We start from the raw sequence: 23331 nt of genomic DNA, 5'->3' as shown, positions 1-23331 counted from the left end.
GGCGGGTGATGTCTCAACCCCCACCTCTCATGGGTCTGACCTCTGTCAGCAGTGCTCACTCAGGAATGATGCCGCCTCAGGACAGGCTGCTGGGAGGGCTGCCCAGAAAGGGAGGGACAGAGCAAGTACTGGGTCTAGTCCCATCAACTTCCTCTAGTAGTTAACCCTAGACACCAGGAAGAACTTGGCCTACCTTAACTTCTCCTTTCCACTGTCCTAATCAAACAATCCTCCTAGTCTTCTTCCCAGATGTTTCTGTATGGCTGAGTGGACCAGCCTCACCTCCCAGCATGCTCCTTGGGCCCTCTAAGTCTTTCCATAGACCCAGCTCATCACTTCCTTTCCCATTCTGCTCAGACTTTGAGGGGCACATCCCTGCTTTTGCCTCCCTCTACTAGCCCATGTCGCATCTTGGGTAGTGATTCTTTCTTCCCAACTAATCTGCAGGTTCTCAGGATGGCACAAAGAGCAGGAATTTAATAACATTTTGAAGTCCTCAGGAGGAATGAGAGGTGACTGTTGGTTTATGGGGTTCCTGAGTATGGGACCCCAGAGAGGCATGGAGAGGGGGCTCTTAGGAGGACCTTTTAAGAAAAAATGCCCAGTGATTCTGTTTCTGAAAGTCGTTTAATTATCAACACAATCAACTTCATTTGCATTTAAAATTTTATTACATGAAAAGAAAGAAGAAAACCTCAAAGGAAACAAAACTTAAACCAACTCAATGACATATTGTCATTAAGTTTCTAACTCCACCCCCCAAACCACCTTACATTTAAAAAATCCAAAAGAAATAGAAATACTAGTTTCAAAAATATTTATCCAAAAAAGTAAGGCATCCACTTTACAAAAAAACAAAATAATAATAACAAATAATGGAAGGAAGGGAGGAGACTGGAGGAATGAGAAGAGAGGGAAGACCAAGAAGATGGTCTTCTGGGGGCCCAGCCCAGCCAGTATCCACTCTGGGAGCCATAACTCAGCCCAAATCTAGCATCTCACCAATGTGGAGAGGCAAGCTGGGGCAGGAGTGGCTCCCTGGATATTCCAGTTTAAGCAGATGGGAGGGGGAAAAGGGAATCTTGCTTGGGATAAAAGAATTCTATGTCCCTAGCACAGCAAGTGGGGTGGGGGTGGGGGTGGGAGAGGCTGCAAGGTCAGGGCAAACACCATCCACTGCTTTGGAGTACTGGGAAAGGTCAGAGCCCGCATACCACAAGGTGCTTTTCTGAAGATCTTCAAAGTGGCTGCCATTGTGCCACTGTTCTCTCATCCTGCCCCATGAAGGGTTGGCGGTGAGACCAGAAAGGAGGGAGGGGTCATTTTAGTTGGGGGAGGGGAGAAGAACTGGCCTTCTGAAAACACTCTCTTCCCGAAATAGTCCCCCAGCCTGTGGAATGGGCAGCTCTGGGGATGTGGGAAAGCACCTTCCACACAGGGAAGGCATTTAATATCAGGTCTGTCCTGAGGGTTAGAAATAAGGGAGTATTTTTAGGCCCAGTTCTTGGATGGAAGGTGACTTAAGGCTGATTTGGCTCTGATTTCAGGCCTGGAGGCTTGGGGATCCTTCGAACTGGGCCCCTGAGCCAAGGTCCAGGGAGGAGGAAAGGACATAACTGGTAGCCGGCAGTGCTGGCTCCACAAGGGTATGTTAGGGTGCAGCTTTGGGAAAGGGGGCCACTGCTTCTTCCCATGGAGATGGGGAGGGAGGAGGAGCAGAATGGCTTTGTCTTTAGGAGAGACAGTTGCGTGATACTGAAATAAAAAGCCTTTTTGGCCTTGGAAGCTTTGGCACCACGTTGGGGGCAGGATGCAAGAGGCAGGGGCAGGGCTGGGGCTTCTGCCACCTGAACCTTTCCCACTGTGTTCCACAGGCTTGGGATTGGGGAAGAGGCATCCTCCTCCTTCTTGGTCCTCAGCTTAATGGGAAGGAGGTGTCACAAAAGAAGCCTTTCTTGGATAGGGAGCCCAGGGTGGATGGGTGGAGGAATGGTAGGATGAGACAGAGAAGGCAGAAGAGGGACGCATCCCCTCTACTTTTGGGTCCCTAGTGAACAGAAAAAGGTATGGGTCTCTCCAGTTGACCTTCCCAAACCGAGTTACTGTGGTTCTCTCTGAACTGAGGCCTCCTCTGGGCTCAGGGGTGGGGAAGGAAGGCAGTAGTGAGCTCAGGTGCTTAAGAGACATCTGAGGGTTGGGCCTGGGAGGGAGGCCCTGTAGGGCACCCTTGGCATCTCCACTCTCTTCTAATGGAACATGGGAAACCCTTGTGTGAGGGCCTTAGACACAGGCCCTGGGATAAGAGGCTGGTTCTTTGGGTACAAATGTCAGTGTATTTGTTTCTGATTTCTCACCACCCCCACACACAGGTCCTGGCCCTGCCTGATAGAAGCAGAGGGGTGTGTGTGTGTGTTGGGGAGACCCAGGCAGGGAAAAGGCAGAGATCAGGATGAGGGAGGGAGTAGCCAGCTGAGGGGATGGTGGTCCTCAGGGCTGGGGATGCTCCACTGAGTCCTGGTCCTTGGTGGGAGTGGGTTGGTATATTGCCTGCTGCTGCTCCTCCATGTCCTCATTCACCCCTTCTCTTTCCGACCCCCCCTCCATCTGGGGGTACACAACCACACACATCTTCTGGCTCACCAGGGTAAGCAACTCTGTGAAAGGAGACCACACAGAAGCCGGGTCAGTGCTGGGTGTCCTGCCAACAGGGCCAATAAGACCATGGCTTTAACCAGCTTTCCACCCCAGGCTTTGCCTCAACAGAGCAACCAGTGCCTTTTGGAGATTCTGTCTGGGAAATGGCCACCTCATCTGTCTCCTACATCTTTTGTTAGCTGCCTCTCACTCATCAAGACCCCAGCTATCCACCTTCCCTATGCCCACTGACCCCTCACTTCCAGGATCTGCACTGATCTATAGCCAGCCTGGGGTGGTTTCTGCAGGGCAGCTGGTAGGCTGCCTGTTCTCCCAGGGCTAAAGTCTATATGGAAATCTCAGCTGTTCTCTGCTCAGGGGTCTCTGGAAAGATCTGCTATTTTTGCCCCCAACTCCTTCTCCAGACCCTGTAAGTGAAGGTAAGCCTAGGCTTTCTGATCCTAGGGGGCTCCCCAACCAGATGACTCCATTCCAGCCCAGGAGTTCTCGCCTTCACCAACTCACCAATGAAGTCGTTGAAACACTGGGGCTTGTGTTGCCAGTAAACACCCAGGAAATAGACAGGCACTCCTGTCAGCATGATGGCCAGGCCAATGCCGCACACCACCGGCTCCGACCACAGGCTGAAGACCAGCAGGAAGGCCCAGAACAGCAAGTAGATGATGGGGAATAGCAGGTTGATCTGCGGAGCAGAGGCACTGTGAGCGGCGTGGCCCCCACCATCCCCAGGATAGGGGAAACCTCTCTCACCCACATCCTTGAGTGCTAAGGCTGGGCTTCACTTAGCTGTGTGTTCCACAGGGCTGATGCTATGTCAATAAATGTTGATGAACTTGGACAATGGGACAGGAAGAGGATGGGGAAACCAGGGAGGGAGCCATCCTTATTGCTCATGTCCTCCCTCCCAGGTGGGGTCAGATAAGGCTTTGTCATCCAGGCCAAGTGCCTGTGGCAGCCAAAGAAGCCCATGAGGGTTGAGAAGCTTGCTCATATGTTCCAATGTATTTGCTAAGGTCCTGGGTGGAAAAGAGGCAGGAAGACAATGACCTAGGTCTGTCTGGCTTCACTTCTAGGCTCACTGTGGGAAATGCCCATCCCTCTCACCAGGTTCAGCCCCGTTTTGTTTCTCTTAAGCAATTTTGAGAAAAGAAGCACACCAAGACCCAAGAAATCAGGAGAGTGAGCATGGCATAAGGCAGGCTGGGGCCCTGACTTTAGTTCAGAAAGAGTACTAACTCCATGGGCTTCAACCATCCTCACTGACCATTTGTGAGTCCTGATTTCTCTTCCTTGTCTGCCCCTCTCAGAGGAGATAAGGTGATCCTATCTCTTCTTCCCTTTAATCCTACCTCTTCTTCTGTTTACTTGTGGTGATGGTGATTGAAGCCAGGCCCTGCATATGCTAGGTAAGTGCTCTATCACTGAGCTAATCCCCAGCCCTTTTTATTTTATTGTGAGACAGGATTTTGCTAAGTTGTCCAGACTGGCCTCAAACTCGTGACCCTCGTGCCTCAGGCTTCCAAATCACTGAAATTACAAACATGCACCATCATGCCCAGTTTGCTCTGGTCTTATCTCCAGTGGAGAAAGGACTCTCATTTACATACTACTACCATCACAGAAATGGTCATCTGTGGCCAATTGCCAAGAATAGAGGTAATTCAGAAATGTGCTCTGCAGCTAGAAGCAGTAGAGGAGGGGAATTCCAAAAGGACATTTTCTCACCTTGATGGGGCGGGGGATGTCAGGCTTCTTCCAGCGAAGGACTATTTGTCCAGCAACTGTGACCCCATAGAAGAGGTAGTTGATGAAGCCCACGTAGTTGATGAGAGTGTACATGTCACTGGTGACTAGCATCAGCAGGGTGGAGATGCACTGGGGAAATGAGGGGGATCATCAGTGATCAGAAAGGCATTTGTAGACTGAAGGAGATGTTCAGAGGTCTGGAGCAGTTCCCTTCCAGACAGACCGTTTTGTAATGGATGTTTCAAGACAGAGACTTCATAACTACTTTTAATAGCCCAGGTGCTTTTATACCTTCTTTGCTAGGAAATTCTTATTACAGGGGCAAAACCAAAAATATTTAACCACTGGTATGGAATAGGGACTAACTACTCAGAAAGGACACCTGGATTGGCCAGACAGGTGCCACTGACTTGATGTCAACCTGGTCTCATTTGTATTTCTCCCTGGTTATAGCTCAAGGTAATTTTTTTAACCCCTTAGGGAAGATTATTAACTGCAGATTAGAGTTTTATTCTTGTTGTCACCCTTTTCTCCTAGCTAAGTCATCTAATTTGTTTTCTTATCATTTTTTTTCTTTAAAAGCAAATATTAACCCTCATAACATCCTTGAGGTTTTCATGATGAAGGTCACTTTCCTACTTCAAAATTATCTCTGTGGCTTTCTCAGAACATGCTATACTCTGATAATCTGTGAAGGCCAATGTGAAATCTAATGGTGAGAATAATCAAGGTTTTTTTTGTTTGTTTGTTTTGTTTTTTTGGTTTTTTTTTTTTTTTTTTTGGTGGTACTAGGAAATTAACTCAGGAGTGCTCTACCACTGAGCTGCAACCTCAGCCCTTTTTGAGATAGGGTCTCACTAAGTTGGCCTTAAATTTTTATCCTGATTCTCATGCTTTAGCCTCCTAAATAGTTTGGATTATAGGCATGCATCATTATGTACTGACTGAGAAGGTTTTAATGGATGAATAGGCCTGATTCTGGCTATACTTGTCTGGCAGACATAGTACTCCACCAACAGTACTGTTAAGGCATGTGACCCAACTGTTCTCTCCAGCCACCTCCTAAAACTAACCAATCAAGATGAACATTCTGAAACTTCCCCAATGTTGTACAATGCCCTTGACTCCTAGGAGCTCTGTTATCCAATTTCTAACTACTTCTCCAGTAGGCCAAAGTAATTGTTAATGTTTTATTCAGGATCCAGAAGAAAAAAATAAAAAATAACTTAAAAGACTTAATGAGGACAAGTTTTTTTTCCTTCCTTTAGCTCTCTCTAGATGAGTCTACTCTAGGGACATGTTACCCCCATGTCTTCCCCATCCCAAAATTCCTTTTCTTCAACTTCAGTTTATTAGTCTCCCTCTATGATTTTTCTTATTTGATGTACCCTTAACACTGAATTAATTTCAATAAAGTTTCCCAAGATACTGGCAGGATGTCCTGGGGCAAGAAGCTGGATAGGAAGAGGCAGGCACATGCAGTGATTAGCTGAGAGCAGAGGACCAGAGCTGAATCCCTGCTATAACAGGTGTCAAGAGGCTCAGGGGAGCAGAACTGTTTCTGTGAGGTCATAGAAACCAACAGCAAGTCACCTCATTTTGCCCCCAAAGGATGGGAGAATGAAAAGAGCCTAAAAGCCTTAAGGCGTTTCAGAGTCTTTTTCTCATTCTATCCCTTGATATTGACAAAGCCAATGAATACAATTGCCAGATTATTTATGGCCCATTGAAACTTAGGAGCAGATCAGAGGGTGACAAGGAGGTGTGGGTGCACTCCCACTTGAGAGGATTACAAAGAGAGGGAGGGTATGTATTAGGCCAGCAGCATGAGGGGCCCTTACTGTGAAGAGGAGGGCTGGGATTGGGGTGCAGCGCTTCACGTGGATCATGGCCAGCACGCTGGGAAGGTGGCCTTCTCTGGCTCCAGCAAAGAACAGCCTGGCAGGGAGAAAAGCAAGTCAGCCTGGGAGAGCCCATGGACCAGCAAGCCTAGGCTCCTTCTCTATGCCCACCTTTTATCCACAGAGCAGCATCCCTCCTCCAACCAGGACAGCCTCTGCATTGCACCTTCCAGCCCACTAGTCCTAGCACCCATGTTCACAGGTGTAGGTGCAGAGACACCACAGGCAGCTAATGAGTGAAGAGGTCTGGCTGGCTCAGGGTACTGATGATGGCATTGTTGCTCTTCTTCATTTCCAATGCCTGCACGGCTGTAGGAACAAGGCCTCTCCTTTGCCTAGGGTCTTCATCCCTTTAAAAATGTGCCTCCCTACCTTCAAGGAATAAAGATTCCCTTATATACTGTGACCGAACTGCATGTGGAATAATTTAAAAACATTCTTATCTTACTTCTATGGAGGTGGTGGACTGGAAAGGGGCAGTTGGAACCTGGGCACACGGGATATGTTTTGGATGTGGTTGTGTGGCTGTCTATGATTGTCAAAACTCATCAAATTGAACACTTAGGATCTGTGCATTTTATTGCAGGTAAATTGTACTTAAAAGTTATATACTTAGGGCTACTTATTTTACTCCTAAAAAGCCATGCTAAAGAAACTAATAGAAGCCAGGCATAGTGGCACATGCCTGTAATCTCAATGACTTGGGAGGCTGAGATAGGAGGATCACAAGTTCTAGGGCAGCCTCAGCAACTTGGTAAGACTGTGTCCCCCCCCCCCAAAAAAAATAGGGCTGGAGATGTGGGTTAGTGGTAGAGCACCTTGGGTTCAATCCCAAGTACTGCAAAATAAAGAAATGAAGAGTAAGGTGGTAAAAGGCATGTGTATACAAAGACATTCTGATGAGAATAAAAAACTGGAAATATTCTAAATTAGCTGAAATGTATGAGATTGATTTAAAAAAATTATGGTATATATGAAATGGAAAATTACAAAGTCATAATAATGTTTTTCGAACAAAAACTGATTACATAAGAACAAGCTTACAACACTACTAAATGAAAAAAGTGGATAGAAAACTGATTCCAATTAATTTAAAAATTATTTATGGGCACAGAAAAATACTCTAAAATGCCAACTGGGTGGTGGGATTGTAAGAAAGATTGATTTTCTTCCTTAAACATTATAGAAAATTTCTTGGTTCTGGTGATGAGGATTGAACCCAGGGTATTGAGCATGTTATACATGGGCTCTAACACTGAGTTATGCCCCCAAACCCTAGAAAAAACATTTAAAATTCCGAAATGAAACTTTTATAATCAGACAATTATATTTAATTTTTAATTTCTAATTTATTCATTTTTTGCAGTACTGGGGGTTGAATCCAGGGCCTTGAACACACTAAGCAAGCACTAAACCTCTGAGCTACATCCCCAACCCCTAAATGTTTTGAAAATTAAATTTTTTGAGATAATTATAAATTTATATATAGTTGTAAGAAATAATATACGGGGAACTTTACCTAGTTTTCCCTATTGGTAACATCTTCCAAAGCTATAATATAATATCATGACTAGGGTACTGGAATTTAAAAGTTTTTTTCTTTATGATGGTACTAGGGATCAAACCTAGACAACTAACTTTTTATTTATTTTTTTAATATTTTTTTTAGTTGTTAATGGACCTTTATTTAATTTATTTATATATGGTGTTGAGAATCAAACCCAGTGCCTCACATATAGTAGGCAAGTGCTTTTCCACTGAGCTACAACCCCAGCCCAGGCTTTTTATTTTTGAGACATGGCCTCACTAAGTTGATGAAGTTGGCCTCAAAATTGCAATCTTCCTGCCTCAGCTTCCTGGGTCACTGGGATTATAACTAACTAAAAGTTTTTTAAAAAGAGAAATTGAAGATCCTCAGCACCAGAAAAAGGAGAAAGAGAATGAGAGGGAGAGACAGAGAAATCATAACATAAAATGCATAACAGAAAGTATAAGTTGTTAGCAGTCAATTACATAGTAGTGAGGATTAGATCACTTTTTTTTCTTCCCTTTTTTCTAGGGAAAGAAGGACCTCACTAATGAGAGGAGGATTGTATGATAACAGGAAGAACAGAATCAGAACACTAGGGAGTTCTGAAAAGAACTGTCACTTACTTTGTAATCTGTGTATGGGGTAGAGTGGAGCTAACAATAGCAACTTGTCACTGTGTTGGCGTTGACTGTGGCCTCAAGTACCCATAGCAGCTGCCACCATGAACGATCTAGGCCAATGTCACTGATTTCATGCAGACTCATGCATCCCCCCTCCCCCCCCTCCTCATGCTGCTGGGCCTCCACAGAGCAGCCTCATGCACAAGGAGGAGCCCAGGCTCTGTGGGCCTCATCGTGCACATAGCCAGGGTTTTGCATTCACATCCCTCCTCCACATGCAGCCAGGACTTGGTGTAACTGTCCAGGTCTCACAGCGTTTATAAGTGTCAAGTTTGCAAGAAATAATCCTGGCTGGGCTAGCTGACAACGGAGGAGACAATGACATTAAGCATAACACGCACTCACACACACTCAGACTCCTGGGGAAGGATCATCCTCTCCATACCCCAGTGCACAAAAAAGTGAGAGGAGGGAAGAAGGAGGAAGGAATGAGGGAACTGGAAGATGAGCAGAGGAGGCCTTGGGGGTTGAGGATGCACCTCTGAACCAGAGGCCGAGCACACTCCACGCCCTGTCTCCTGCATGCACACACAACCATACCACATGCACGCAGACCGCTGCATGGCCGGCCTGAGGGACAAACCCCACTCTAAAGCGACTGTGGGCTGTCACTGTCCTCCAATAGATCTCAGAGAGTCTCATGGGTCACTGCTCTTCCACCGCTTGCCCCCGGCTGGGGCCTCCAGGTGGCCACTGCTCCTGTGTAACACGCACATGAGGTTGCTGTGGGTGAGTATCATGGAGTCCCGGGGCACAGGGGACACCCACACTCCATCCTTCCTCTCCTGGATCCTGAAAACATGGCATTCCCTTGTCATTTCACAGGTTCTTCTTCTTGATACGACAGGAAGCAGTTGAACTCAGGGACTCATCTTTTGAGTAGGACTGTGTTCACAGGGCAGGAGGTGCTTTCTAAGAACTTTGGGGGTCAAACAAATGGAAATCCTCCAGCATCTGCTAGCCTCAATAGCCCATTATGGAGATGGTAGGAAGGGACACAGAGGTGCCAGACTCCTGAATAAGAGAAGATGGGAGTGGGTGGCTCCAGGCCCACTCACACTTCTGGTTTCCTAGAAACCAGGGGGTTGGCTGAAAGGCTCTCTCACTGATGAATGCTTCTTTCTACTCTTCGCCACCCTCTCTCTTCAGATTCTCCACTGAGACTTGTGGGTGGCCTCCTGCAGTGCTGGCCTGTAGAGCAGGGAGTAGCCCTGTGTCTTCAGGGCACTCAGAGTGATCCCATCCCATGTGGAGTCTGCTTCCAGAACATTTATGGGAGATAAGGCCCAGGAGACCCCAGGTACAAGTCTCTATCCTGGTCTCTTTCAGAGTGGGGTTCCTTTCTCGCCAGCAGCAGCTTATGTCCAGGCAAGTGAAAAGGGGGCTCTAGGACTGTAGCCAAGACACCATCCTGCTGCCAACCACAGCCCTTGCTCCTTCTACTATGTGCAGGCCACTACATGTGAAGCACTTAGGACCTGCATACCACACACCTTGTAGGTCACCACATGAGCAGCATAACCCCTCGGCACCCATACTCACACGCCTCTGCAGAGCCACCACCCAGGTGCCCATACAACCCTTGCAGACAGAGACGAGCCACCATAAACACACAGAGCAATGTGCACAGAGAAGTGGCCCTGGCTTAGGGAAGGGCCCAGGTAGCACTCACCGGGAAGAGGTGAAGAGAGACCCATTAACTCCTCCAAATGTGGACAGGGCAACAGAAATGGGCATGATCCAGGCCATAACACCTAGGAGCTTCTCTCCAAAAGTCTGGGAGAGAAAACAAAGGGATTAAGTGGAAAAGGAGAGCTACAATTCCCCACCTCCGGTTCGCTCTCCACTTCTGGAGTGTTTGTTCCTCATCCCCATCTGCTGATTCTCTCTGGCTAAGTTCCTCGAGAGCCTCTTCCCACACTCTTCCACAGTGGTAACTACATATTGGAAGTCAAAACATGCTTTGGGCTAATTAAATGGAGAGAGTATGTGTAGGTAATAGTAATAGTAATGAAATGACACTTACATCCTTGTTTAATGAATGAGGAAACTGAGGCACATAGTGATTAGGTAGCTTGCCTCAGATCACACTCCCAGGAAGTAGAGAGGCCAGGATTGGAAGCTGGGTGGATTTAGGCATGTACCCTGCACAATTTCTCTGCCCAGGGAGGGACACAGGCTTGTGAGTTGGGTAGATCTGGGTTCAAATCCTGGCCCCACACTGAGCAAGGTTTTGTTTTGTTTTTTGTATGTTTGTTTTCTGGGGATCAAACCCAGATCATCATGCATGCCAGGCAAGTGCTGTACCACTGAGCACGTTTACTCCTGGCCCCAGATATAATTTTGGGGCCTCAGTTTCTCGTCTATAAAACAGGGATTAATCCTGACTCATAGAGTGAGAATTTCTAAGTCTACAGAAACAAATTATATTGATGGAAAAATAAGAAGCAGCCAGAATTTAGGCTGAGAAAGAGAAGGCTGTGAAGTTATAGATTAGTCTTCTCGTATTGAAGGAAATAAACTGTCTGGGGACCAGTCTTCTCTATAATCCCTGAACCAGATTTGAAGCACCAGGGAGGAACTATTTAGAATAGGCATTCTGCTGGGGAAGGCCTTTGGTCACAGGCTCTGAACAGTCCTTAGAGATGGGACAAGTGATAACATGTTTGGCAGAGTGGGCCCTTCTCAGATATCAAGGATCCTGGTCCCTTGGCCCTTTCCCCAAAGGACATATACCACTCCTATCTGCAAACTGCTTACCAGCACTCACTTCTCCCTGATGAGGGAAGGAGTCAGTTTACACACTACTTTCTCTCCTGGGGATTAAACCCAGGGGTATCTACCATTGAGCTACATCCCCAGCCCTATTTATTTTTTATTTTGAGACAGGGTCTTGTTGAGTTGCCTCAAACTTGTGATCCTCCTGATTCAGCTTGGAGATTCCAGGTGTGTGTCACCAAACCTGGGCAGCTTGCATACTTTCCAGAGGCAGGAATGAAGGCGGAGAGAAATGGTGTACCTTGTGTAATATCATATCTTTGTGAGGGGCAGTCTGTCTCCTTGACACAATCCTCACACCCAGAGTTTAAAGTGCCCTAGATCAGGAGTTGGCAAACTTGTTCTGTAAAGGATCAGACACTAAACATTTCTGCTTTGCAGGCAGCTACTCAGTTCTGCCATGGTAGCTGCCCTGGAACAAACCCAGCCATCCTGGGCACTTGCAGACACCCTGTCAAGGGCACATGTGGATTCTGCCCTGAGCACTTGGGATGATTTCCAGTTCCATAGGGCCATGGGTCAGGGAAAAGTCAGTGGGCCTAAGGGGGCAAGTCTGTCAGGAATCTGGTTTGAGAGAGTGGGAGTTTGATTTCTTACCACAGCAACTGCGTTTGAAGCCAGCAGCTCCTGGGGGGACATTGCAGTGACATACGCGACATTGGCAAAGACATATACAAATGTGACCAGTGGGATGGAGATGAAGATGGCTCTGGGAAGGTTCCTGTAGAGGGAGAGGAGGTGAGAGGAAGGCTGTGCTGGGATGCCTGCTTTGCTATGGGGTCTGCACAGGACTGCCACTTCTACAGGCTCCCTCTCCCCAGGAGGTAGGTTGTGTCTCAACCAGGACAGGATAATTTAAAGGAAATGAACAACTTAGGCTAGAAGTATACTCCACACCTGCTGATCTCTTCCTGACCCAGATCTCCACCATGCACCCTTCCCCCTGCCTCCAGACACAATGACTGGCCTGTCCTGAAACAGGTGAATAAGATGCCCAGAGGCCTCATGGGGCACAGTTCATTCTCTAAGGGAGTGGTGTTATCTGGCATAGCTTTCAGCTTTTAGCTTGCTTTGGGACAGTCACAAGACTGACTAATGGCTTAAATTCCTGGGAAATAGATTATTACTCCAAAATGGCCACAGGCATGGTCAGAGCTGAGGTGATAAAGAGAAGTGGGCAGAGCACACCTGCTCCATTTTTTAGCACCATGTGTTGTAGTGTTCCATGGACAAGAGGAAGAGCTGGACTATTTCAACTCACTTGTAGGGATCAACAAGTTCCTCAGTCACGTAATTAAGAAAGTTCCAGCCTCCATAGGCAAAGGAACCCTGAAGGAAGGCCAGGGCAATGAGGCCGATGTCAGGTTCTTGGAAATTCTCAAAGGCGTTCTTTGGCTCCAACCAGAAGTATTCTCCTGTGGACACAGAGGGCAAGAGGCTGCTCAGAGAGATGAATTCAGGCCTGGCAGCCCCTGGCCTGTCCCATTTGGTCTCTCACCCCTTCCAACAGCAAACCTCTGTTTAGTCTCCAATGAACCTACTGTACTGGAGTATTGAAGGAATGGGGCTAAAAGGAGCAAGGAGATCCAGGTCCAGGACCTCTCAGTACGTGTTCCAAATCAGGTTCAGGTTCAAAGTACAGTTATGAAATTATCCTTTTTTACAAAGGCAGGTTCTTGAATGGAAAAACCATGGTAAATTGGGAGGCTGGATTACTGGCTTTGAAACACAGAAATGCAGTCACTGGCCATCACCACCTTCCTTGACATCTAAGTTTGTACATTTTCATAAAAAAGGATTAAGAACAACAAACAAAGGGCTGGGGATATAGCTCAGTTGGTAGAGTGCTTGCCTCACATGCACAAGGCCCTGGTTTCAATCTCCAGCACCACAAAATAAAAATAATAAAAAAAACCCAATAAACAATCCAACATAAGGTTCTATAATGCTATATTAGTTTGAGCTTGTTTTGCTTACTTTATTGATATCCTATTTCTTTCTAATGTGTTAGGTCTCTCTTTTCAGAGGCCATTAGTAAAGAGCCTTTAAACTGTCTTTCCAGCGCTTAGCACAGTGTCCTTCACACAGTGGGCCCTCAGAAAAGGTTGCTGGGCTGTAGGAGTAGCTCAGTAGTAGAGCACTTGCTTAGCATGGGCAAAGTCCTCAGGTGAATCCCCAACACTTAAAAAAAAAAAAAAAAAAAGAAAAAAAAAAGCTGCTGACTGAGAATGTGATGAGATAGGAGCAACTGACCACTTATTCATCTGTAACCCTGTGTTTAGACAGGAAATGAGGAGATTAGTGTGACCAGGAGAAAGAATTGAGACCAGATTAGGAGGAACTCATCACTATCTTTGATAAGATAGCACAGTGATTTCCTTAAGTTTAAATTCCTGAAAACAACATAACCTGATAAAGGACTTATTCCATTAAATCCATCCATTGTATAGCAGAAACTTGTTTCCTGGAGTAAACATCCAGTCTGGCCACCCACTCTGGGCTGGTGGGCAGATGGGAGGTCTCTCTGTCATCAGATTTTCTCCATGAGGCAGTGGCGCTGAGCACAGCCTTGTGGTGCCATGGGCCCCATGGAAACCAAATAGACTCATGCTTTGAAAGGACCAAATCCAGTGGGGAATGCTGGCAGGGGGCCCGGGAATGTAGAGCTCTCTCTTGCAGAGATTATGAGTAATTTTGAAACCTATAAAATTCTCCTTCTCTGTTCTCCATTTTAAGATATATATAAGGTACCACAGAAGATGGGGGGAGGTTCCCTGGACTTTGGGCAAAACAGCAATAGAGACCAGAGATTCGGGGTTATTACCTAGCCATGCTAAAGTCATGAGGCGAGCATTGTCATGGGGGCCAAATGAACCTTTGCAAGCTGGGAGACATTCCTTATCCCCAGCCATCCTGGAGAAATTGGCCTCTCATGCCCTCTGACAAGTGAGTGAAGAAGAGATGCCTCAAAGCCAGAACTGGGAACCCTCAGGGTGTGCACATGCAAGGGGTAGAAAGTTATGTGGGGCCCTTGTGTTCCCATGACACTCACCTTTGCAAATCTGTACAACACCCATGATGATGATCAGGGCCAGAGCCAGGAGTTTCCCGGCTGTAAAGATGTCTTGAACCCGGGTGGCCCACCGCACACTGGAACAGTTGACCCATGTGAGAAGCACTGAAATGACAGAGCCCCAGACATGCCTTCAGCAGCTGCAGAATGCCCACTGCACAGGAGCCAATGTGCTCTTTGTTCCTAATGATGGGGTTGTAACAGGCGAGCCAAACATCTCAAAGCTCAGTCCCAGTGACCAGAAACTTTGGCTCGGTTAATAGGTTACAAATGGGGATTACGTGCCCCAAATTAGAGCTTGGTCAAAGCATGCCCTGTCCCAGGGCTGGAAGCCAAAAGTCGGCAGGGAAGTGTAGGCACTAGCTTTGGCAGAGGGAGGGGAAATCAGCATCTGATCAGGGCTTAGTATGAAATGTATTATCTGTTCAAGGCAAGTGCTGAGCTGCTGTGTGATTTTTGGATGTCACCTTCCTGAGCCTGATTTGGGGACAAGAAGGTAAGGGACTCTTTTGCTATTTAGATTTATTAAGGTGCAATCTACATTTAGTAAAGTTCACTTTTTTTGAGTTTAGTTTGATGAGACTTGAAAAATGTATTTTATTGCTTTATCACTACCACACTCAATATCCAGAACATTACCAAAACTCCAAAAAGTTGTCTACGTGTTATGCTCCTCTGTACTCAGTCAATCCTCTTCCCTTACCTCTGGCAAATACTAATTTGATTTTGGTCATTATAGTTTTGCTGTTTCCAAAATGTCATACAAATGAAATCATGGAAATGTAGGGTTTTTTGTTTTTTTTTATTTTTTGGTACTAGGTATTGAACTGAGGGAGGCTTAACCACTGAGCCATATCCCCAGCCCCTTTTTAGTAGTTTATTTAGAGACAGGGTTTTGCTGAGTTGCTGAGGCTGGCTTTGAACTTGTGATCCTCCTGCCTCCCAAGCTGCTGGGATTACAGGCACCTGGCATACATAAGGTTTTGTTTTCGACTTTTCTTAACATAATGCTTTGAGATCTACTCATGTGATTACATATATTAGTAGCTTGTTCTCTTTTTAAATACTCCAAAAAGTATTTAAAAAGAGAACTTTTTGGAGTATTTAACATTGTTAAATACTCCAAAAAGTTGTCTACGTGTTATGCTCCTCTGAACTCAGTCAATCCTCTTCCCTTACCTCTGGCAAATATATATTCTGTATATGGATGTATCGTTTTTTTTTCCATTTGGATGGACATTGGGTTGTTCCCAGTATGAGCTTATTATGTGAATAAAGCTACTATAAAGAATTGTGGTCTTGGTGGTTGGGGTGGTAGTTCAGTGTGCCTAGCACATGTGAGATGCTGGGTTTAATCCTCAGCACCACATAAAAATAAATAAATAAAATAAAGGTATTGTGTCCATTCATAACAAAAAGAAAAGAAAGAATTGTAGTCTTTGAGTGGATAGTAAAGGGGTGGGGGGGTCTCATTTTTCTTGAGTAAATACTCAGGAACAGGATTCTGGGTCATGGGTCATTTAACTTTGTAAAACTGCCAAGCTGTTTTACAAAGTAGCTAACAATTTTGCATTTCTACCAGGAATGATGAGATTCCTGTTGTTCCTGTGCTTGTCAACATTTGGTATTGTCATTTTTTTAAAATGGCAGAGTGTGTTGGCACACAACTATAATCCTAGTGACTTTGGGAGGCTGAGGCAGGAGGCTGAGATCTCAAGTTCAAAGCCGCCCTCATCAATTTAGTGAGGCCCTAAGCAAGTTAGCAAGAACCTGTCTCAAAATAAAAAAAAAAAAAAGGGCTGGGGATATGGGCTCAGTGGTTGAGTACCCTGGCTATTTTATTAAGTGTATAATAGTATTTCATTGTGTTTTTGATTTGCATTTCCCTAATGACTAGTCAAACAAGTTTTCATGGCCTATTTGCTAACTATCTGTATACATCTTTGGTGGCATTGGGGGATTTCAGTGTTGCCTCCTTATCTGGGGGCTACCACAATAATCCCAACAACACAAAACTTGCAAGGGCTGGATGAAAGCTCAAAGGCTAAGTGCTAGCAGGGGAAGGCTCTCTCTGCTTTACCCTTGTTCTACCCAAGCCACTCACCAGAGCTCTCTCAATTTCCTTATGGTCATAAAGTGCTTGAGAATAAAGGAGGAAAAAAAAAAAAAAAAGAATCCTCTTGCTTCCCCCTCTTCCTGAAACAGTGAACAGGACACCCCACACACTACTCAAAGTTATACATAGGGCATTTGTAAAAGCATGGGAGTATTTCTGTTTTCTTAAATCTCTCTCCAGGGCTATGACTTCATTTGAGTGGCTGATTAAGTAGTATTAATATCTTATCCTTAAACTGTACTTTTACTTTCCAAGTGTTTTCCAACTTTACTTGATTCTGCAAACATTTCAGCAGGTTAGGCAAGTCCTGACATTATTATTAGTCTGTAATTTCTCTCTCTGTACCATCTCCACCTGGCAAACTCTTTGTTTATCAAGATCTAGTTCAAATGTCACCTGTTCCACAAAGCTGTGTGATTTTATTTATTTCTAACAACATGCCTGCAAGGTAAGATATATTAGCCATGTTTTATAAAGAAGGTACAAAGTTGGCCTTCTTCATTAGAGCAATCTTAGCCTACCTTATTTATATCTAATTGGGGTATTTCTTTATATTAAAATAATCTTTGGACTGGGGATGTAACTCAGTGGTAAAGCACTTACAAAGCCCTGGACCCAATCCCTAGCACCACACATACAAAATAATAATAACAAATAAAATAAGCTGGATGCGTTGGCACATGTCTGTAATCCCAGTTTGAGGCCAGCCTGGGCAATTTAGAAAGATCCTGTCTGAAAAAATAAAAAGGTCTGGGATTGAAGCTCAGTGGCAGACCACCCCTGGGTTCAATCACCAGTATTGCAAAAATGAAACAAACAACAAACAAAAGACAATAATAAATAAAATAAAATGATGGTCTGGCTCAATGGTACATACCTGTAATTCCCACACCTAGAGAGGCTGAAGCAGGAGGATCAGTCTCAGCAATTTAATGAGACCGTCAGCAACTTACTGAGAACATATCTCAAAAAGGGGTGGCAATGTAGTTCAGTGGTAAAGTGTCTGTAGGTTCAATCCCTAGTACCAAAAAAAAAAAAAGGGGAGTTTCTCTCTCTCTCTCTTTGTAGACTAGGAATGCAGGGACTATAATTTTTTTCATTTTTTAAAAAATATTTCTATTAGTTATTGATGGACCTTTATTTATTTGTTCATATGTGTGCTGAGAATCAAACCCAGTAGTGCCTCACACATGCCAGGCAAGTGCTCTACTACTGAGCCACAACCCCAGCTCTTTTTCATATTTTTAATCCCAGGACACATACTGGTGCCTGCAAATAAAGAAAAATGCCACATTCCCATTAGTCTTCCAATCTCACCTCCTCTACACATTCCAGTCTCCCTTCTCCAGGAATGTTTTCAATAGGAGACAGTAAGTCCCCAATTAGTTTGAGGGAACCAAAAGAACAACAGGAAGCTCAACTTCAAGAATAAAACTCCTGACTCCTCGTGGAGAAGCTGTAATCCAAGATGGTGTCATATAAGGAGAATCAAAACATGTTGTTAGAGGAAAGATTTTTAAGTGCCTGAACAGGGAGAGGGAGAACATTTTGTAAATACTCGAATGTTCCAGATGGACAGAGACGTCCTGATAAATACACATTGGTTATCTTACTCAATTCAGTAAGGATTTCAAGATCATGTGTCTGGTGACAATCCAATCAAAATCACTCTCAACAACTGGGACTGTGATCTCAGCTTCTCCCCAGGGACCTGAGACATGCTGGGTACCAGGCTGGGTCTCTGAACCCAGGAATCCAGGCAGACACAGCAATAAGGACTAAAGGACACAGAAGGTGGCTTATGAAAGAAGGAAGATTAGAAAACAAAACCCAAGTGGCTCGAGGATGGGATCTTGACCTTAGAGAAGAAAATCCTCTTCCCCCAAGGGAAGGAAAAGGCAGGGAGGAGAGAAGACAAGAAAGTGCTGGGAGAAACAGGAGCAGAGTAGGAAACTTGAAGAAATCCCTCTTCCTAAGAGCAAGAGGGAGAAGGTCGCCACTTCATGTATGCTGGGAGAGAAAATCCTCTCTTTACAAGATGGTCCTTGTCATGGCAGTCAGAAAGATTCCTCAGACTGACTGTCAGCTCCATGATATTCTCCAGTGATTGAGGTATCTGATGATTAGGGACACTCGGTCAAACAGCCTTGCTGTCAGTGTCTTGTTTGGCCAGGCTTTATCTCCACAACATCACAAGAACCTTACCCTTACCCTTACCTAATATTTAACCTCTTACCTTCACAGAGATCTTTCAAAACTTAAAAGAGAAAAACTAAGAATGAGGTGGTGATAGGTAGGTTGGCTGTGCCCCCTAATCTCCTCAGAACAATGCTGTTGGCCCTAGGTCTCACCCTTTGCCCTGAAGTTGGGCCATCACAGCATGTGACTGAGTGAAGACAGGGCACTTTGAGTCTGCTGGTGCTGCAGGACAGCTTCCCTCAAAGCAGCTGAAACCTGAGCCTCCTTCCAGAGAGGAAAGGTCAGAGAGTGAAGGCAATACTGGTTGGGTGTTTGCCAAACCCTGCCTTGCTCAGGAAGCTGGCTACTGCCACCTATCTGCCACCCACCATCCCTTTCTGTTGCTGGCAACTGAGGTCCCCCTCTGCTCAGCTGGACCCTGTATTGTGTGTGCCTGAAATCCAGTGACCTCAGAGAGGCCACACATAGATGGGGATCAGTAACTACTGCAGCCTGAAATGGGAGAGTTTCCATCTATTATCCATCCATCATTTACACAGGATCTACTAGTGCTAGGCACTCTGGTATGTGGGGAAGTTATAAGTAAGACACAAGTCTCTGCCCTCAGGGAGTAGACAGTGTAATGTGGGAGACAAGGGAGCTAAGAGATGATCACAAAACAATTTGTCGATAGCAGAGTTATTCATGGAAGCTGGTGGCATCCCTTAGAAGCCCCTAACTCAGCCCTAGGAAATTAAAGATGCTTCCTATATGAGGAGGAGGAGATCCTAGCAACGTGAGTTTTCACATTTTGGTCCAGCTAAACAATAAAAAATATAAAACTTTGGTTCTTGTCCATTGTAATCTAGCTGTGGGAGTAGCTGCTGCTTCTCTAGAGGCCCCCATAGAATCCCAGGCTTATCTGTTTCTCTTAGGTATTTTTTGCCTCTCTTTCCCTTTTGTTTCATGGGAAAAAAAAAAAAAGATGAAAGACCATCCAAGGCTGGGTGTGGTGGCACACATGTATAATCCCAGTGATTCGGAAGGCTGAGACAGGAGGATCTCACATTCAAAGCCAGCCTCAGCAATTTAGTGAGGCTCTAAGTAACTTAGCAAGAACCTGTCTCAAAATAAAAAATAAAAAGGACTGGGGATGTGGCTCAGTAGTAAAGCACCCCTGGGTTCAATCCCCAGTACAAAAGAAAAAACTAACTATTAAGGACATGAGGCTTCAAAAAGATGCTGAAGTCAGGGGTTGGTTCTTAATCCACTCAGAAGAAGAGTTTTAACATCAAGGTGACAGGAGAGATACAAAGAACGGGGGGAAATTAGAAACCAGGATTTAGTGTCCTGCCCAAAGCCTACAGCTCCTTAACTGACAAATAGGTAAGAGGGACCCAACCCTTCCTGACCTGGGAAAGCTACGACTAGTAGAGATGGGGAGATACTGTTCCCACCCTGGAACTCTGATTGCTCACTTTGTAGCTGGTGGGCAAGTTTGTTCCTTGCAAAGAAAGTGACCTCAACTCCACCTCAAGCTTAACCACCAGACTTTGATTCCTTGATATTAAGAAATCTCTCCTTCACTTCCTCCCAATGATGACAGCATCTCATGAGGGCTTTGGAAGGCAAATAATGGCCATCCCAAACATGTCAACATTCTAATCCCTGTGATTTGTGAGTATTCAAAAGGAACTTTGCAAATGTGATTCAGTTAAGGATCTGGAGACGGGGAGCTTATCCTGGATTATTTGAACAAGCTTGATGTAATCACAAGAGTCCTTATAAGAGGGGGACAGGAGTTACAAAGAGAGAAGTGATAATGGAGTCAGAGGTCAGAAAGAGAGGGAGAGGGAGATGGGTTTGAAGATGGTATGTCACTGGCTTTGAAGTCAGAAGGTGCCATCAGCCATAGAATGCATGACAAGGCAAGGAAATAACTCTCCTCAGAACCTCCAGAGGCACACAGCCTTGCCAACACCTGAGTTTAGGGCTTCTGGCCTCCAGAATTGTAAGATGATGAATCTGTGTAGCTTTAAGCCAATAAGATTGTGGTGTGGTGGCATGTGCTTGTAATCCCAGTAACTCAGGGAAGTTAAGGCAGGAGGATTGCAAATTCAAGCTAGCCTGGGCAACTTGATGAGACCCTCTATAACTTAGTGAAACTCTGTCTCAAGACAAAACAAACAAAAAGGGGCTAGGGATGTTGCTAAGTGGTACAGTGCCCCTGGGTTCAATTCCCAGTACCACACACACATACACAAAGAAAGAAAGAGATTATAGTGATTTGTTACAGTAGCAATAGGAATGAAAAACGAATATAGGGACAGACATAACACAGAAAGACTAGAAAGCAGGGACACAATCTTAAAGAGAAAATCTTTTAAAGAGAACCAGGTGGGGCTGGGATGTAGTTCAGTGGTAGAGTATGTATATATAAGGCCCTGTGCTCAATCTCTAGCACCAAAAACAAGGACAAACAGGCACACACAGTGTACTGTGTTGTCATGGACAACACCAGACTCCAGGGGAATGTCTGTCACAGGCCTTGCAGGATAGTAGGAGATGGGAATGGAGGGGCTCTCTCTAGTAAGTAAGTAGCAAAGATGAGTGACCCTGCATTCTAGTAAGTAGTAAAGATGAGGTCACCAATGTGCAGATACAGTGGGCAAATTTCCACACTATGTGACAACATTCCAATTCTTCCAGCTTCCCAACCCTGCCTTCTCTTCTTTTCCTTGATAATTCAATACAGTAAGAAACCAGCTTGCCCTATAATAACTCTAGCAATGCTTTTCTTATCTCCTCCTGGTACAAAAATTCAGCGTAAAAGACTCCATAGCCCTTCTTCATCTAATCCCAGGTTTCTCTCCATATTCCATATAACTTCAAGCCATATACAACTCAGATGTACATACAAATACAGGCCTAAGAATTACAAGCTTCTTTGAAAACAAGTGGAGAGCCAGGATCGTCACAGGTATGATTCCCTTTTTCTTTATCCCATAATTGTGTTGGTCTTATTTTACTGACCAGAGACTACAATCAAAGGCTGTGAGAGGAATCAAGATGGAAAGTCAAGCATGGCATAGTGGCACATGCCTGGGATCCCAGCTACTCAGGAGGCTGAGGCAGGAGGATCATAAGTTCGAGGCCAACCTGGGCAACTTAATGAGACCCCCAGCAACTTAGCAAGACCCTGTTCCCAAAAATACAATTAAAAGGGCTGAGGATGTAGCTCAGTGGTGGAGTGATCCTGCATTCCATCCCTAGTACCAAAGGAAAAAAAAAAAAAAGCCAAGAGATGTTATCTCCAAAGTCTTTGTCCTAGTTCATTCAAGACAGAGGGTATAGAGTGCATGTTCAGTGTACCATGTTGTCATGGACAATACCAGACACACTTTGGTGGAGCCCATTCTGTGATTTCTCTAGGCTAAGTCAACCTAACCTGACTCAGTGGGTGTGGGACACATGAAGTTAGGGGATTATATATTCTGGAAGGGAAGACTGGGAGCGACACTATGGAGGAAATTTTACCTCAATATATTGTAGACTGGAGGTAAAAGAGGCAATTTAAAATTAATCTCTCTAGATAATTTTGAAATAGAACATCCAAGAATCACTAGCATAAACAAATCTTCATTTAGAAAGTTTTAAGGATGGATCAGGGAGTTGTGGGCTGCTTTGAAGTTCCTGCAACATCAAAGCCAGGAATTGTGACCTATCACTCTTCCCCTTGACTCCACTTAGTGATACCTGGTAAGTGAAGGCCCACATGGGATTCTTTTCCAAGGTACTGGGGATTGAACCCAGGGGCACTCTACCACTGAGTTATATCACTAGCCTTTTTAATTTTTTGAAATTTTAGGACAGGGTCTGGCTAAACTGCCCAGGCTGGCCTTAAACTTGTGATCCTCCTGCCTCAGCCTCCCAAATTGTTGGGATCACAGGCATGTGCCACCATGCCCAGCTCCATGTGGATTTCTGATGCTTTTTGAAGGCAGAACAAGCAAGTAGAGTTCAGAGTAACTTGTATAAGGAATGAAGTAGTATGAAGAGGCAGGCTTAATAGCAGAAAGAAGGAGACAGATATGGCTTTCTCAAAGAGACCTGGCTGGTCTGACTCTGAGAACCATAGAATTTAAAAACTAGAAATTTCCAAAGGACCTAGTTCCCCTCCCAGCTTGGTCTGTTACTCTCAAGGTGCCTGGACAAGTCAGTTAACCTTTTGCTGCTTTCCTTTCCTCTCTGTGAAGTGGAGACATGGTCCATATGAATTGTGAGAATACTCTTTAATCTTCAAGAGTCAGAAGCTACGGAGTTCTATTGTTGGACAGAACATTAGGTACCTTTTGGTAAATATTCATAGAAATGAAATCAAAAAGAGGACATGATTTTCTCAGGATTATGCTGTCAATGAGAGGACAAGCAGAATGGTTGGGAAAGGGAGTGGTGTGATTGGCTTTACGGGGGCCAAATTGCATATTTGGCATAATTGCCTTGCCTGTCCTTTTTTACTTCCTCCTATCCCCTTGACAGTTTTCCAATTTCTAATCTGATTCATCTTTTTCTCAGGATTCTCCTTATTAAATGACCAACCCTGAGATCCTTCAACCCATGTACAGGCCTGTACCCTACTCCCATAATTCCAGCCTCATGAGCAATCAGAGACA

General features: G+C 45.1%; 1 protein-coding gene and 1 long non-coding RNA gene across 3 annotated transcripts in view; one reads left to right on the top strand and one right to left on the bottom strand.

The window, feature by feature from the left end:
• Positions 1-652: 652 nt before the first annotated feature.
• Slc7a8 (solute carrier family 7 member 8) overlaps positions 653-23331 on the bottom strand; it is a 58518-nt gene continuing 35839 nt past the window's right edge. For both annotated transcript variants that reach the window (XM_040274474.2, XM_013364507.4), the window contains 8 exons: positions 14344-14469; positions 12553-12706; positions 11889-12012; positions 10186-10289; positions 6243-6339; positions 4381-4530; positions 3160-3337; positions 653-2654 (listed from right to left, as the gene is read on the bottom strand). In XM_040274474.2, coding sequence (XP_040130408.1) covers positions 2488-2654; positions 3160-3337; positions 4381-4530; positions 6243-6339; positions 10186-10289; positions 11889-12012; positions 12553-12706; positions 14344-14469 — 1100 coding nt within the window. In that variant the 3' untranslated portion in view covers positions 653-2487. The remainder of the gene's footprint in view (positions 2655-3159; positions 3338-4380; positions 4531-6242; positions 6340-10185; positions 10290-11888; positions 12013-12552; positions 12707-14343; positions 14470-23331) is intronic.
• Positions 14651-23331, top strand: part of LOC144377860 (uncharacterized) — a 31065-nt gene continuing 22384 nt past the window's right edge. The window contains exon 1 of the long non-coding RNA XR_013439087.1: positions 14651-14860. This is a non-coding gene — a long non-coding RNA (uncharacterized LOC144377860). The remainder of the gene's footprint in view (positions 14861-23331) is intronic.

Source organism: Ictidomys tridecemlineatus, chromosome 5 (genome assembly GCF_052094955.1).
Source record: "Ictidomys tridecemlineatus isolate mIctTri1 chromosome 5, mIctTri1.hap1, whole genome shotgun sequence".
NCBI lineage: Eukaryota > Metazoa > Chordata > Mammalia > Rodentia > Sciuridae > Ictidomys > Ictidomys tridecemlineatus.
This window is presented reverse-complemented; position numbering and strand designations above follow the sequence as displayed.